Source organism: Ambystoma mexicanum, chromosome 2q (assembly GCF_040938575.1).
Source record: "Ambystoma mexicanum isolate Mex_15411 chromosome 2q, UKY_AmexF1_1, whole genome shotgun sequence".
NCBI classification, from domain to species: Eukaryota; Metazoa; Chordata; class Amphibia; order Caudata; family Ambystomatidae; genus Ambystoma; species Ambystoma mexicanum.
In genome coordinates this window covers 878,596,988-878,614,182 of record NC_090924.1, presented here as the reverse complement: position 1 = coordinate 878,614,182, position 17,195 = coordinate 878,596,988, and the positions used below count along the sequence as shown (strand labels likewise).

General features: G+C 47.1%; 1 protein-coding gene across 7 annotated transcripts in view; it reads right to left on the bottom strand.

Moving 5' to 3' along the window:
• The window catches only part of LOC138569804 (protein adenylyltransferase SelO-like), a 1,380,025-nt gene that overhangs the window by 992,445 nt on the left and 370,385 nt on the right, over positions 1-17,195 (bottom strand). Inside the window, exon 1 of one of the 7 annotated variants that reach the window (XM_069648142.1) lies at positions 14,980-15,015. The exons of the other annotated variants lie outside the window; for them this stretch is intronic. Within the exon in view, the coding sequence (XP_069504243.1) occupies positions 14,980-15,000 (21 nt within the window). The 5' untranslated portion in view covers positions 15,001-15,015. Of the gene's footprint in view, positions 1-14,979; positions 15,016-17,195 lie in introns of those variants that run through there. 7 annotated transcript variants of the gene reach the window in all.

Sequence of the window (17,195 nt, the reverse complement as noted above, 5' to 3'; positions counted from 1 at the left end):
AAGCCCCACCATATCATCATATGAGGGGATCTGAATTGCCCCTGTATCGAGAAGGGAAACTGTTCATTTGAGCTGAATGTGGGACCAGCCTCTTGAAGCAAACTTAGAGCCTCCCACTGGCAGAACCTGATAAAAACCCGGGACCTCCACATTCTAAATGGGCAAACGGAGGGAGACTGCCCCCCCGAAACCCACTTGGTCAAATGGGTCTTCATTTAGTATCCTGGACTATGTATTAGTTTCATCTTCTCTGCTGCAGGATATTTGAAATCGTTCAAAAAACAGCGAGTAATGACTCGCTGATAATACTTACTTGGAAGGGAACTCACACTGCTGCTCAACAGATGAAACAGCCAACCATTGAACTTAACCAAGGAGCAAATAGACTGAGGAAGAGATGACATGACATCATAACATTCTCAAAAAATTCTATGAATATGCTGGGAAGGGGAGAGGCAGTGAACTACGTACCTTTTCTTTTGGAATTCAAATCTCAGTAAAAAAATTACTTTATATGGATCCAACCACAAACATACGTTTGACGAACGACTAAAGCGAGAGAAAAAATCTTTGAAAAACGGCTTGAAACGTCTAAGTCGAGGGCAAGTTGGTGACTCGCCTTCACTGAAAAAAAGAAACCTGAAATATAAGAACTGGCTGATTATGTATAAAGCAGAGATGATGCAAAAGGAAGCTGAACGAATGCTTGCGGCCATGGCTAAAAAAGATGTCAGATCCATCTGGCAGATGCTGAATGGAGTGAGTGGGGGACAATACTCCCCTCTGCTGAATGTTGTCACAGAGGAAGCATGGACAGCCACTAGCAACTATTCAAGCAAAAGGAAGGTTGAGACCAGATTGCATCTCCAAAGATCACCAGAGGGTAGTCTCTTCCTTTGGATCTTGTAGACATCTAATTACTAATTAAGGCCAAACACTCTAGAGCTCCGGGACCAGATGGTATGACAAACTCCTTGACGAAGGATGCTCCAGAACTGTGGATTCCTTTTGTATTTGAGCTCTTCAACCAGATCATGAGATTGGGGGTGATTCCAGAGTCATGGAAATCGGCGATTATAGTGCCCCTATATAAGCAAGGTAAACCAGATGACCCATCGAACTACCGGCCGATCGCCTTGCTAGATTCAATTGGCAAATTATTTGTGGGTTTTCTCCTGAAACAACTGCAAAAATTGATTAAGAGCACCGATAGAGAAGACCTGAGGTAGATGGGATTCGTCAAGGGTGTGGGATCGGATCTGAATTTGTCTCACGCTCCTCGCTCAATGGTCCATGTGCACATTCATGGAAATGTTTGTTTTCTTCCCAAGAGTGTTTGTTTGAACAATGGTGCTTCAATGAATGCCATTTTTCGAGCAGCCTATCTACAAATCCATCACAAGTTTTTGAGCTCCACCGAAGATAGTTGCTGATAGAATGTGACCAACTTAAAATGTTTTCTGTAGCCTTTTTTTCCAGCTGCTGTAACTTTTTTAGAAATTGATTTTGCAACGTGACATACATCGTACTGATGCTGTATGTGTGGGAACTGCTCTCCCATTACCTTGGCCATTACCACGTGCCTGTCAGTGACTATCAGGCCTATTTGCAAACCTCTGGACTGCAGAAGTTCAATGGATTAAATGAACCCTCCATTGCAACCGAAGATGTATATTCAGACACTTGCACGATGACTGAACTCACTATTTATTTGGTTTCCATGTCTTGGAAGTGGTAAATGCAGAATTTAGCTGAAAAAACAGGACTGTCCCACGGTCCATCACCCACAAGCCTGAGCCTTGTTCATGTAATGCATTGTCCAAAGATATTTCTTTCTGTGTCCATACCTGGCAAATCGACGGGTACAAGAATTTTTTCTGATAGCTGTAGTATTGTTTTTTTAAAGGAACTCAAGTCTCAAAAATGTTACGAAACTTGAAATTTTGCTGAACATTAATCCGCTAAACAGCAAAGCAGCTGGACAAAGTACATTTCCAGCAGGCACTTTTTTCAAGTGTAGGTTGAGCAGACCATGCAAATGTGTTATGGTTGTGTACACAGCTACCCTTGATCTTTAGGTTTGTGCCTTTAACTACATGAGTAAAGTTCACCAATAGTGTTAGGCAGAATCCTGTGCAGTTCCCTTGGGGAACACTGCAAAAAGATTAAGACTACAGGAGTAAGCAGTAAACCCAATTGGTAGCAGTCTGTACCACCCAGATTTACCTGGTAGCTGTGGCTGAGCAGTAAGACTTCTCTCAAGAAGAGTTAGACAGTATACAGAGGATACACAATAGGGCCAAAAACACAGTAGAACAAGTAAACACTGACCAGAGCTTTGTATCAAAAGTATATATTTATTTAACACACATTTTAGAAAATACACTAGCACTATTAATCAAAGCAAGTTCAAAACACAATCAGAAAAGTATACACACCTCCCTTAGCAATTATTAGACAAGTCTAAGTCAAAAAACCGCTTTTTGTCAAAACAGAGGTGAGCGTGTAACTTAGATGGCACTCCAATAATTAAATAAAAGGGAGAGAAAAAGGCAGGTCATAAAGATAAAACAGTTCCCAACACTTTTAAGAGACAAAAATAAGTTAGTGAAGGCAGAGTCTACTGTAGAGCCAAAATTCATAGGCCAGGCCCACTTTAATTGGAGCAGGGTGAAATGTGCCCAAGATCACACAGTTGGGAAATGCAGTCTTTGTAGAAATGTTCAAAAGAGGTTGGGGTGGTTCAAAAGATAAAGTTAGAAGGTCAGGGGGTCAACCCAGTTGGAAAGCCAAAGATTTAAGGGTCACCTTGAGCAAACCGAAGAAAGGGAGGCCAGGTGGAACACAGTACCTTTAAGAGTGAGGAAGCTCCAGCGGTGGCAGTTGTTCCTGGCAGTGGGTGCAGTTCGTGGTTTCGACCAGGAGAAGAGAGGATCTCGTCGAGGAGGAAACTTGTAGTCGTTGCACTGCCCAGGGAAGAAACCAGCCGTGGAGTTCGTCGGTTAAAACGTGCGTTCCTGGTATTTGCGGTCACAGTGGTGCAGCTTGGCTATCCGGCCGCCCGGATGCTTGGCACGGGCGATTCTACCAAGAGATGTCCTGGAAGGCGAAATGGCGAACTGGTTGAACCCACCAGCTCAGGGGGAGAAGACTCTTTCAGCAGAAGATCTTCTCTTGTCGTCGGGAAAGTGGTGAGGTCGTTGCAGCAGGGCTCCACCGGTGGTGTCGTCGTTGCAGATGGCTCAGCTTCTCCCCTCTTCGGATTTCTTAGGTCCTGTGGCGACTTCTGAAGTTCCAGTCCCAAAAGCCCTGCTTTTATGCAGAAAACCCCCCATTCAACAGCCTAGCTGTCACTCAAACATGCTAAGTGGTGAGCCGGGCTGCTCACCACTAGCCCAATCAGAACAGAGTGCGACTTGGGTTGCTAAGGCAATGCAGTCCAGGGTGCCAATTCCCCCACCCACACATCCTGTGGAACCCAGACAGAGAGGCACCAGTTGGAGGGCTTCTGTGGAGAAGCCCGCCAAAAAGTGGAACAAAGGGCCCCACCTTGGTTGGAGTTACAGAGACGGACACGAACGCCATTTTAGAAAAGTGTTCTGGCAAAAAGACCCAACCAGTGATTTAATATTAAATAAATAAACCCGCGGTATCTTTAACATTGCACCAAAAAGTGGTGCGTTTAAAATCAATAGGAAAATCCCATAGGAAATATTCCGGTGGAATATTTTGCGTGGTAACCACTGCCACCAGCCAGAAACTCGACAAGGGGGGACTGGACAGTGCCCCCTTGGAAACAGACCCAGGGGCAATCGAATTAACCCCTTCCAGTACTTCCACAATATGATGGTTTGTACTGGTTCTGTTCACAATTTTGGACTAGTAAAGTCAATGATGACTTTACATGCCCTAGGAGACAGTAGTCAGTCCCAGGGTATGGAGTCTATGTTTGGGGGTCACTATGACACCCCTGTGTTACTGCACTGAGGGTGCTGTGTAACACATACACAAAAACAGATGATACCCTATGGAGTAAAAAAAAAAAAACATAGCCCATAAGCACACAAAAAGTCAAAGACATACCTCAAATCATGCCTAAGAGTGGGAGGAAAAGAGTCTCACTCTTAGCAGGAGAAAATAAAACCCAAGAATCCAGCAAAGCTGCTGGGGGACTCACTAGATTTGGGAAATTAGCCCTATAAGAGAATTATCCCTAACAAATGGCTCCCCACAAAGTCTCCTATGTAGTTTTTTGTCACATCTTATCACTTTTATAATCTGAATCAGACAGCAGTCGAATACAATGGCCCTCATTACGACCCTGGCGGAATACGAAAAACGATGGCGGAAATGTAATACCGCCATCGAATACCGCCCGTTGCGATCATGACCCGTCACCGTAAAGTACGATGCCATTAGCGACACCGTAGTGAACGCCAACGCTAACTGCACCAAGTACGCGCACGCGCGCCGTGCAAAACCGCAATATCCGCCATGGCGCAACGGTACGCGAATGCTGACCCCAGCGGACATTCACTTAACGCCATCAAGCATGGCGGAAAGTACCATTCCGCCATGGCGAGAACTACGGCATCGCGAACCAACCGTAAATGGCCCCACTGAGTGCCTGTACTCCACTCCCTGGCCACATTGCACAACTCCTCGTAGGCGCAATGTAGTCACACCATGCAACCAGTGAAATGTACAAGTCACCCATGCATGCCAACGAACAAATGCATGCAGGGGCCCCAAGTGCCCTGTGAGTGGCCATCCACATTTGGCAACACACCATTGCCGTACTGATGCAGCACAGGCATCTGAAGGTGCAAGTACACCAAAATGAACTGAAAATCCCATGAGACAAAACAACAACAGTCCCCCATCGCTTGCCACCAGTGTAAATCAACATTCAAAGCAGTAACCTGAGGGAGACTGCACCAGCCCTTTACACTTGCCAGTAGTCAAACCAACCATCAGCATAAGCACGTACCACACAACTGTACCCAGAAGCCGGAACCCAATGCAGATCACCTCACAATACATCGCGCCACAAATCGGAATATGCCACATTACTAGCAAAGAATAACGCTACACGGTTAATATCTGAATATAAATTTAATGCACATCAAAATCACCAAGCCCATACAGCCATTTGAACATAAACTCCCAAATGATCATCATTACTGTGGGCTGCATCCGCAATAAATGACCAGCTTCCCCTTGTGTGACGCCCTGTACCTTCATGGTACACAGGGGCTACATCAACATCCAAAAAGGCAACATGGAAGCGCCTAGGACCGCAGGGCCGTCCCATGAAGTAGGCACTAGTCCAGCTGGAAGCTAGGTATGCTGCACCTAGCCACTAGTACTGCGTAAGGGCATGTGGGCCATTGGCGATCGTCCCATAAGATCGTAATGGTGCTCCACTGATTAACTCGAAGCTGCAGGTGTCGACTGTAGAAGCCATCTGCAGGAGTGGCGTACAGATGGCAGCGGCAGAAGGGGAGGAGATACCTGTCACCCAAATTAAAAAAATAATAGTATGGGCATCCGAACTTCATATGTATTACTCACTTCATTCAACACACCAAACCTACAACCATATGCATGCTAGCCCACTCATAAGGATCAATAGCACCCAAAAATCACTTGCGAATCATAACGACACAAATCGAGGTGAATACACTATTACAAACGAGTGTCTGTGTGCATGCGCCTGTCAGAACAGGATCCATCAGATGGGATCATCAACGTGCATAGACACAAGTGATTGAAGGCGCGTCGAGACAGGGAGGGTTCAACAAGGGCAGACAGACAATGGTCCCACTATGGCAGCCTTGCATCACATAGCGCAGGGGAAGGGGATAGATTCCAAATAGCCATGTACATGGCAGACTCCCAATTAAATCATCTGTCCATGCATCCATTCATCATTCCCTCATCCCGGTATGAAAACGCCTGAAGATTTACTCACATAACATTCGAAATTTCCATTGAGTCTGTGCGTAATGCAGTCTTCAAAATCCACTGTGCTCCTGCCCGGATTCCTTGTGTAGTGAAGTCACATGTATTTGGGAACGTCCTGCCTTATCGTCCACTACGCTATAGCGCATCCCATTCAAATCATATCAATCATTGCATTCTCGTCATGGGCCCTGTCCCAAGGACATTCAACAATAGAACGTTACATTTCCAGTCAGACCTGTGGGCGTCTCCACGCCGCTAGTTGAAAACCGAAAGCGCTGTCCTTCGAATTCCTAATTTGCAACATCACGTCGAAAAGGCATCTGTGAACGCTTGTATTCACAAATACATCTATGTAGTGCGGCTGTGTGTGAAAATGGTAACTGGCCTCAATCACTGATGGGACTCCCCGCCCGTCGGTGAACGTCGGTACAGTGCTGCATGAGGGTCCACCGTTGATCGAGCACTACATTCCACTGACACTTCACAAGTCTGCTCGCGAATGCAAATATAGTATGTGCAAAAATGGGACCATAGCAGAATTAACATATAAACCAATATTTCACTGCCATCGGGATTAAGAACATGAATGTAAATGCAAGATGCCATGCGTCGAATTGCAGCGTCGTGTGCGGGGCGTGCTCGCACGAAAGGCATTGCAGCTGACACAGGTGTAATGAATCACCACAGGTGAAGGCTATACAGCCTGAAAACACATAAATTGCACACCCAACCCCCTCCCCCAACCACACCCACTCCAGAATGCTACCGGCAGGACTAGCGATTTTGGGCCTGGGGGACCTGATTGCACTGCAAGTACTCCAACTTCAAGAAGAAGACGAACGCCAACTACTACAACAACCGGCCGCACAGAGGAGACGCAGGAGGAGGAGGAGGAGGAGGAGGGCAAGGCATGGCCAGCAAGCCCCACCAGCACAGCCACTACCACCACGCAGGCAGCCCGCAATCCCACGCCTCCGAGCTAATCCGTTCAACCTCACAGCTGAGCAGATCCACACCCTCTACCGTTTGGACCGGGACACCATAACCGCCATTGTCGACATGACACACGCTGACCTTGTCAGCATGATAGATAGCCCAACCGCCATCCCACACCTACTGAAGGTGGTGTCTGTACTCCTCTTCCTGGCCACAGGCACCTACCAGCACACAGTCGGACAGTTGCATGGCATTTCACAGCCACTATTCTCACGGACACTATTCCAAGTGCTTGATGCCCTCCTGAAGCACTCAGACGACTACATCACTTTACCACGCTCGGAGCAGGAGATTACAAACACAAAAGTGGGATTCCATGCACTTGGCGGCATACCGGGTTGCATTGGTGCCATCGACTGCACCCATGTGGAATTGGTTGTCCCACATGCCATGGAGGCCCAGTACCGCAACCGGAAACAATATCATTCTATCAATGTACAAATGGTGTGTGACTCCAACAGGATCTTTACACATTGTTGTGCCCGATTTCCAGGATCAACACATGATTCTATGGTCTTGCGGAACTCTAGAATACCACGCTACATGGAGCGACACGCAGGGCACCGATCCTGGCTACTCGGTGAGTCTCATTTAATGCATGAGTATGTGGGGTAGGTGATGCGTGAATGACCTGGCAGGAAGGGGGGGGATGCATACGTAGCAATGACATTCCACAAACATCCTTTGTTGTCCACATACAGGTGATGCCGGGTATCCACTGAAGAGATGGCTCCTTACACCAATCCGGAACCCACAGGACCAGCATGAGGAGGACTACAACCATGCCCACTCACGTACCCGTGTGGTCATAGAACAGGCATTCGGCCTACTGAAGGCTCGTTTCCGCTGCCTCAGCAGGTCTGGCGGGGCACTCCTGTACCGCCATGAGAAGGTTGCAAAGATGGTCATGGCATGTGTCATGCTACACAACATGTGCGTACGTAGGAATGTGGCCATGCCCCCCGACGCAGAACTGCAAGCACCTGAAGATGGTCATGATGAGGGTGGGGATGTGGCAGCACCTCAAGGGGTCCGCGAGGCACAGGAGGCCCGTGAATTACGTCAGAATCTCATAGATGCATGCTTCTAGCACTCACGCCTGGTGGCTGTTACATGGACACGGGACTTGTGGCACTGTGTGTGTCTGGAACATGCACAATGTGGACTGTACGCCAAGATAGGCCTCGTACACAGAGATCAATGTCCACACATCTCATTGGATGAATATGAAGAATTGTATTGCAGATGTGAAATGACATTACACACCCAATCGACCCGCCACCCAATGAAGCACAACACACCCCCTCCACCCTCCTACCTCCCCCCCGAACACCAGTGTCCAATGACGCTCATTGTCAGTGGGCAGACGCTATTGCAAGCCCCCTCTCCGGGTATCAGGGGCACCCCTGCCTGTGGAGCGCCGGTTCCTCCCAGATCTACGTTGGGGGCTGCCCTGGACGGAACTTGCAACGGATGATGTCTCTGCCTGCTCACGTCCATGCATGTCCCTAAGGGTTTGTGAGAGCTCAGTGAGCACACGGCGCACAGCGGTAAGTTCACCACATACGTCTTTGGACGTCGCATGCAGTTCCCCCCTCAGGCTCTCGGTGCTTCTCTCCATTTGTCCCCTCAGGCTCTCGGTGCTTCTCTCCATTTGTCCCCTCAGGCTCTCGGTACTTCTCTCCATTTCTGCCCTCAGGCTCTCGGTACTTCGCTCCATTTCTGCCCTAAGTGTCTCAGTAGATGTTTCAATGGCTGCCTTAGAACCCCCACATTCAGCAGCATGCTCCTTGAGGAGCGTGGCCAGTTGCTGCTGTTGCACAATCATCTGCTCGAGGGACTGTTGCCTCTGCTGGGCCATGCCCATTTGCGGTGGTGTCACAGAGGGGCTGGACGCCTCATGTTGCCTTGCCACAGGCCTTGTGGGGGTTGGCCAGTCGTCGTCTTATGGGTGCCCCTGCGTGGTTTCCTCATGGTGTACGGGATGATACAAACAGGGGGATTGAGACAGGTCATGGATGTGTCCTACTTCGACAGCACCGTTTTCTGTGTCGGAGCATGCTGGCATGAATGCAGTGTCACCTAGGGTGCTGCTGCCACCAGAAGCAGTGCCTTCTGTGGCATCCATTGGGGGGACCTGTGGTGCTGCTGTTGTGGACATGCTGGCTGCTGGGGTGCGTGTTGGAGTCCCCTCCAGTGTGCTGCCACTCGATTTGTGCTGCTGCCGTGTCTTGATCCGTGCAGCTGAGGTGGAGGGTCTTTGGCCGTTGGTCTTGGCCCTCTTTGCAGGTGTGCTGGTAGGGGTGTCCTGAAGCTCGTCGTTGGAATCGGACCCTGTGGTGGAGTAAAGGAGGGCGAGCGTTATTTATGGGTCTGTGGTAATTGTAATGGCAATTGTATCACATGCATTGGGGTGGTACCTGGGGGTGATTTGGGTCAGGGCCTTGGAGGTGGTCTCATTTTTGTGTGGATTGGGGATGCAGTTATTTTGCAGTCTGCAGTTAGGGTGTGCATGCTGCACATGTAGAGTGTGTTTTTGGGATTTTTAAATATTTATTTATTTAATCTGACTTTTAAGGGGCGCTGTCATGGCAATGTATGTGGTCGTTCTCCTGGACATGTGTTTCTATTGCACTATGGGGACACATGGTACTTCACATGGTTGGTAATTGTGGATTTGGCATAGTTTTATTTGGGCCACCTACCTGATTCTTCGGATGTCTGCACTCCTTTCTCCATCCCTCCGACTCCCTCTATGCTCTCCATTCCAATGGTGGAGGCACAGATTTCTTCCCAGGGGGTCAACTTGATGGGTGATTCCGATCCTCCCCCGGTAGCTGTGGCAATGTTCCGGTTGGCAGAGAGTATGCTCCGGACGCGTATCCGTAGGTCGTCCCATCGCTTTCTGCATTGCTGTGGGTTGCGGGGTGCGGTCCCCACCGCACTTACCCGCTGTGCCACCAGGGCCCATATGGCCTTCTTGTTCGCAAGTGCCGTCCTCGTCATTTGCGTCGAGAAGACGACGGCAGCATTCTCCTGGAGGGTCTCTGTGAGCACGGCGAGTTCCTCATGGGAGAAGTGGACCTGCCGCTTGCGATCGCACGCTTTTTTAGCAACTTTTCCCATATTTATTTTTTTTAAATGGGGTGGCTGACGGGTTGGGATGTGTCTCCGGGTCGGATTTTTAATGGTTGTGTTGGGATTCTGATTTTATAGGTGTACGGCGTGCTGTTTCCCGTTCCGGCCCCATGTTTTTACTTCCGTTTCCGTATATTTACGGTGACCGTAATTTGCGCTGACCGCTCATTACGGTGACCGCTAAGATGGGTGGCGGAATTGCACCTAGGGCGACGTACGACGGCGGTAAGGGGCGTTTTGGGGTCATTTCCGCCATCGCGGACGTTGCACTTCCGCCATGGCGTAATGCTCGTGCCCGATGGGTCAGAATTAGCCGCACTTTCCTCCATCGTGCAGTGGCGGAAACGCTATTTACGCTATGGCGGTCATGTCAGTTACTTTCCGCCAGGGTCGTAATGAGGGCCAATGTATTTTGGCTCCCATAACAGCCAATCGTCCTGCACCACCGTGGTTTGTGATTTCATAGTGGTGGATAAGTCCTCAACACTCAGAAGAGTGAAGTCCAGATCAAGGGTACAAGTTCCTTGACTTATTTCAGTTTGTGAAGTTTCTGGGTCTTCCAAATGTATTGGGGACAGAGGGAACATGTTATCTTTCTTTTTTTAGTGGGTGTGGATTGTGTGAGCAGTTCTGCAAGCAATTCGGAAAAATTGTCTTCCTGGGAGACTGGGATAGCTGTGTTACCAAGGTTGAAGGAGGAATAACGACTGTCAAGTTTTTTCAGAGTGTCAATGGATCCTGGTAGGAGAAGATCTGTCTTTTCACCATTGAAAAGCCATCCAGGTGTGAATGGTGGCGTAGGTGGTGTCAAGGGTTCTGGCATCCTCTTCATAATCGCCGGACAAAGGGAGGAGGACTTGAGTATCATCTGCATATTTGGTGTACATGATGCCGAGTGAATCCAGAGTTCTGAAGAGAGGTCTAGTGAAAATGTAATATAATGTGGGGGAGATGCAGGAGCCTTGACTTACTCTGCATTGAATGATGGCTGATTTCGCAGACGCTTGGTCGGAAAAGACACGCATAGATCTTCCTTGGAGGAAGGAAGAGATCCAAGCGATGGCAGAGAAGTGTACTGAGGATGACAGGTGTTGGCAGAGTAACTTCTGGTCTACCAGATCAAATGCGGCTGAAAGGTTAAGGAGGAGGGGCAGGGCAGGCTTGCCTGTGTCTCTGATGTCATTGATTTGGTTCTTAAGGTCAAGCAGGGCTTTTTCGGTTCTGTGACCATGGCGGAAGCTGGATTGTCGAGAACCTAGGACGTTGTTAGATTCTAGGAAGTGTTGGACTTGTAGGTATGCTGCTAGATTTTTTGTAGGAAGGGGATGGTGGTTATGGGTCTGTGGTTGTTGGGTTTGTTAGGGTCGAGAAATGTTTTTTTAGGAGGGGGCAAACCCACGCTTCTTTAAGACAGGGCGGGACAGAACCTGAGGCGAAGCAGGCATTAATGAATGCTGAGAGGAAGGTTGCAAGTATATCGGCACATTCTTTGATAAGGGTGGCCGGCAGATATCACCTTTACACATGGAGGGTTTAATATTCTTCATGAGCGAGAGGACATCTGATTCATTGATGTCCTTGAACGAGAAGAGTGTTGTGGGGGGGCCTCCAGGTTAGGAGTGGGTGTGTCCGATGGTTTGGGAGGGTTAGGGGGGTGTTGGTTGGCAAGGATTCTGGTGTGGAGGGTGTCTAGCTTGTTCAGCATTGATGTTGGATGCCTAAGCACCAGGCTTCGTCTCTGGAAATGGCCTGACAGGGTTCGTGGGGCAGGGGTGTCGGGTTCCCTGAAATGGCAAATATTTCTTTGGTGTCAGAATTGGCATTGGCAGTTCTGGTATTGATGGAGTTGGCTTTGGCCTTGATGATTGCTTTTTTGTATTCCTTAGAGAGTTGATTAAATACCTGTTTGGCTGACTCCAAATGGTTGGATTGCCAGATGTACAAGGCTGCCCATTTCTTGGTGCGTAGCTCTAGCAGTTCAGGGGAGAATCATGTGTTGGAGTGTTTGGTGGATTTGGCTTTCCGTGCGATGTCCTCTACTGCTTAAGTTAAAATAGAGTTAAAAGTGAGGGCCAGTGTGTTAGGGTCGTTGGAAAACGGGGGACAAAGGGCTGGGACTTGCAGATGTGGGATGAGTCTGTCTTTGGTGAGTAGGAGTGAGCTTCTGGCGAATGAGGGGGGAGAGGCATGGCAGGTTGTTTCTGATGTTTGGGGAGGGAGAGAGGGAACTGGATAAGGTGGTGGTCCATCTAGGGGAGGGGGTGTTGTCATTGATGACTGGCAGGCAGTTGTGGTGAGCTAGCCATTCAAGGGTCCGACCTTTAATGTGTGTAGGTTGCGAGATGGAGTGTTTGAATCCTAAAGTTTCCACAGACTTTGCTAAGGATTTCGATTGGGTGTCTTTGGGGTCGTGAAGCCCTAAATTCAAATTACCTACCATGAGGATTTTGGTGGAGGTCTTTAAGGTGTCAGAGAGGAGGTGGGTGATGGGACCATGGAAGTCTGCTAGGGGGTCAGGGGGGCGGTACACTATGTAGAGTGTGAAGGAGCAGTTGTGGGAGATGTTGAGTTTAAGGGCTAGGGGGTTGCAGTTACTTAGGGTAGACTTTTCAACCATTCTGATGGAGATGGACTCCTTGGCAATGAGTGCTACACCACCACCTTTAGATAGCGGCTGATTTTGTCAGAAGATCGTGTAGCCAGTGGGAAGAGCAAGCGCTAGAATAGGTCCAGCCGCTTTGTGCAACCAGGTCTCAGTGATGGCAAGAAGATCGAGGTTATGAGTGGTGATTAGGTCATGGATCTCTACTGCGTGAGCTGGTAGGGAGCATGCATCAATGAGTGCACAGCTGAGTGTGGTTAGATGGGAGGTTTGAGGCTTTTGGGCCGTGGTAGATGGTGGCTGGAGGCTTGATTGTGGCGTCGGGCAGCACTGAGGCAGCGGGGCATACGTCAACAGTAGCATCATAGCAGGCAGGGTGGCAGCGAAGTGCGACATAGTGGCAGCGGGCGTGGTGCATCAGTGGTCACATTATTAGGCATAGGCGTGGTAGCAACAGCATGAAGCACAGAGGAGATCAGGCGTAGATAGGTGGGCATATCATCATTACATATATGCGTAGGTGTAGTGTTAGCATCAAGCGACATGGTGGTAGTGTGGCGTGCATTAATGAATACATCATTAGAAATAGGTATGGTAGCAGCCGTAGGTAGCGTGGAGGCAGAAGAGCATACAATACTAGTCACAACACATGTGGGCAAGGTAGCAGCACATACCAGCTTGGTGGTCGTAGGGAGTACATCTGTGGTCACATTATTAGGTACAGGCATGATCAGGCGGCAGTGATGTAATGCAGCATACATTATTAGTCCCATAACAGATGGGCATGGTGGCAACATCAAGCGGCATGTTGGTGTTAGGGCATACATTGATGATATCGTTCCGTGTGTGCATGGTGGTGAGGGTAGGCGACAAGGTTGTAGTGGGAGGTACAACAGTGGTGTCATTGCCTTGTATGTTAAGGGTGGTGGCAGTGGGCTTCAAGGGGTCGGTGTTGTGGGACACTGTCCTAACGGTGTAGTGCGTGTGCTGGGGGACAGCAGTAGTGGCCTGCGCATTGAGCATTGAAATTACAGTCAGGTGCGGGAGTTAGGTGGGGGAGTTAGGTGTGCGGAAGGAGGTGGTACTGGTGAGTGTTGTAGGGGATGTAGATGATGGGGAGAGCTGGGGTGCTGTGTTGGTTGTTTCTCTGATGGGAGTGTGGGTTTCCAACGGCGTGTGGCTTTGGGTGCCATATTGGTATGCTGAGTTCCGATCCCGTTTTTTGTAATTTTCTGATCACTATTGCTGACCCCTGATTCTGTTTATCTGACGATTCTTTGGACTGCGTTTTTTGGTACTTCAATTCTGGCTTGTTGAACAAACATTTCTTCTGTTTAAAGGATTGCCTTTTGGATTCCCGTGAACTGTTTTCGGCTATTGATTACTTGGTGTGGGCTACGTGGGATTGTGCAGAATTGCCATTATCCCTGGCAACTTTGTGCACAGAACTGTGGACGCTATGCAGCATTACTAGTGTGCACTCAGTTTGCTGTTAGTGCGTCCTCGTTCCGCCCGGGAGGTAGGTCCCTACTAACATTACTAATTTCCCTTCCTGCCGCATCTAGTCCTTTCCCTGCTCCTTTCCCTTGTTACTTTCTGTCTCCTTCGTCTGGAATCAATTGGCCCAAGCTCCAACTTTTGTTGCCACGGGCTGAATTTCTTTCTTCCTCTTTGAGTCAACGTCTAGAGCTATTCGGGTCAGTGTCATCTCGAAACCAGTTGAATTTAACTCCACTGTACTTAGATACTAAAACACGTTCCTATTTCCATGCAGCCTGGCATATACCTGATCGTAATTTTTGTTCTTTTGTCTGAACCACATCCCTGTTTGTATATTTAACGGACAGTGCAGGTCTTCATAAGAAAGGTCACCCTCTATGAGGGGGTCCTTACTGGGATAGCCAGAAGCAACATTGACAGCTTCTACTCCTCTCCTGGCCAACTCACTATTTTTCAGATTACCTCGAGGGTCAAGTCCTAAAAATAAAAGTGGGAGGGCTCATCAACAAACACAATGGGAGGTGATGTCACCAGAAATTAGCATATGAAGGTGAAATATGCACATTTCATTAAATTGGCTTTGTATAACTACCCAAATTGCACAGGACGAATAGCATTTGCCTTTCATAAAATCAACACACACCAAACCAAGAGAGGATATTTTCTTCTAATAGTGTTTTCGAAAACATTAAAAGGTGTGTGTGCATGTTTTAAACTCCAAGAACGAATACAAAGGTTTCCCCTGGAACATGCAGTACCGAAATGAGAAATGTCACCTTTAGTTGTTTGTTTTTCATCAGGTTATATATTGCAGTGGTTAAGTGTCTGGCCTGCAAACCTGACGACTGTGGTTCGATCCCAGAGCTCAGCTTTAAATCACCAATTCAAGGAAGACTTTCAATTTTTGTCATTTTAGCTGGGGGGACTGAATCCACCTTCTGAAAAAAGTGGGTGGACTCCGTCTACCCTTGTGTACCCTCGACCTCAGCCCTTGATTACCAACGCATTCCGCACATGAGTACTGACACGTCTGCGTCTTCATGCTCTTCTTTTTTGCAGGTCTCTAATGGATGAAAAGAAACATGCTTCATTTTTTATACACACACATTATATAGGAATTACATCCTCAAAATGCAAAATCAACACAATACTTCATAAACAACTGATTTCGATTAAAGATACTTTTCTTTATTTACCCTTTTTTCTGTATTTTCCATGAAATATTCGATTCTCATGTGCCGATCAGAAGACCAAGATGAAAAACAACATTTTGAAATTGTATAAACCATGCAATTTGCTCTTCAACTGCAACATTCATATACACAAATCTAAAAATTACCTATGTATACCTCAGGGCCATGAGTATCTTCAATTTCAACCACTTCAGTAGTACATTCCTTAAACATAACACATTCAACGAAAATTATTAGATTGTTAAACAATGTAATATTAACATTATTCATCTTACAAACTCCATGTTGAGACAGTTCATCTAATGATTGTCCACCATACAATATCACTTCAAAATGTATAAAAAGATACAGTTAATCGGCTGTTTACAATTTTGGCATTATTTTGGACATACATTCTAACACTGTGTATATGTAAAATTTTAAAAAGACAGATTCGAAAGTGTACCTGATAAACTTCAGAGATGTCGCTGGGAGTTGATGTGTGATCATCCTGCAAAACATATTCATTAAATGATGTGATGACATTTTTTTGAATAGTCATTACATTTTTAAACAAGCAGATAATGGGCCTCATTACGAGTCCGGCGGTAACCAGGCGGTTAAACCGCCTGGTTACCGCCGGACTCGTATTACCATTCCGCATCTGTGACTCCCAGAATTACCGGGGCATTACAACCCTGGTGTCCTGGAAATTCCGGAGGCAGAATGGTGTTGGTCCCCATTGAGTCCCATACGACTCAATGGGGATGGGGATCATGGAAACACTAGCACCATCTCGTGATGGTGCCGGTGTTTCCTTGTCCGCCTGCAGGCGGGCGGTGTTAAACCCGCCAGGTCAGACCTGGCGGGTTTGACGCCTCCACCTGCAGGAGTTGTGATCGCCCGGCATGGAAACAACGGTGGCAGCGGGTTTACCGCCACCGTTGTTTCCATACCGGGCGAGTTATAATGAGGCCCAATGTTTATGAACAAAAACATACTCCTTTCATATAATTTGTGAACGTTTCTATAATTCAGTAACAAATTATGTTTTTATGATGTTTTTCTTCAATTGTAGCATTAGTTTGTGAGGAATTTGTAGAGGTTGTTAAGATAATGCTTAGCAATTTGCAGACTGTATTGCTAATTCTAACCAAAAAAGTGTAATATAATTCAATAATTCATCACTTGTCAGAGCTTATCTGCCAGAACAGTTGCAGTACAACAATATTATGTTGCTGAAGTTCCAGCCTCCCCCATATCAAATTAATAGAAATAATAAATATGTGAAAACCCAAAAATAATTACACTTAAAATAATGTAGGACAATATTTACATAGAAGCCTACATGCCACGAAGACAGATTTTAGGGTTGCTATGCACTGAAACAAATACATATTTTGTACAGTCGGATCTGAACGATAGTTATCAAAAAATTACTTGAATGGTGAGTGCGGTTGCTGTTAACTCTGAAATAGTGCTAGATGTACAATATATCTCCTTTAATTGATGCATATATTAACACAAGTGTTAAATAGTAAATGTACGTTTGTATTATAAATCATACCACATCAAAAGCCGATGTACGTTTATGTGCAAGTCACTGTGGTTTGCTCCACGGTAACGATCTGCACTTCCATAGGGGTCACCTACATAAGACAGACATGCTAATGAACACATTGAACAAAATTACCTATTTGTAAAAGACGCAATGTATGTTTTTCAAGAAGGCTCAAATTTCACTGAACTATCACTGTAGTAGTAATCCACAGTTATAATTATATAAACTTTCATTGTGGCATTTGTTTCTGTGAGAAATA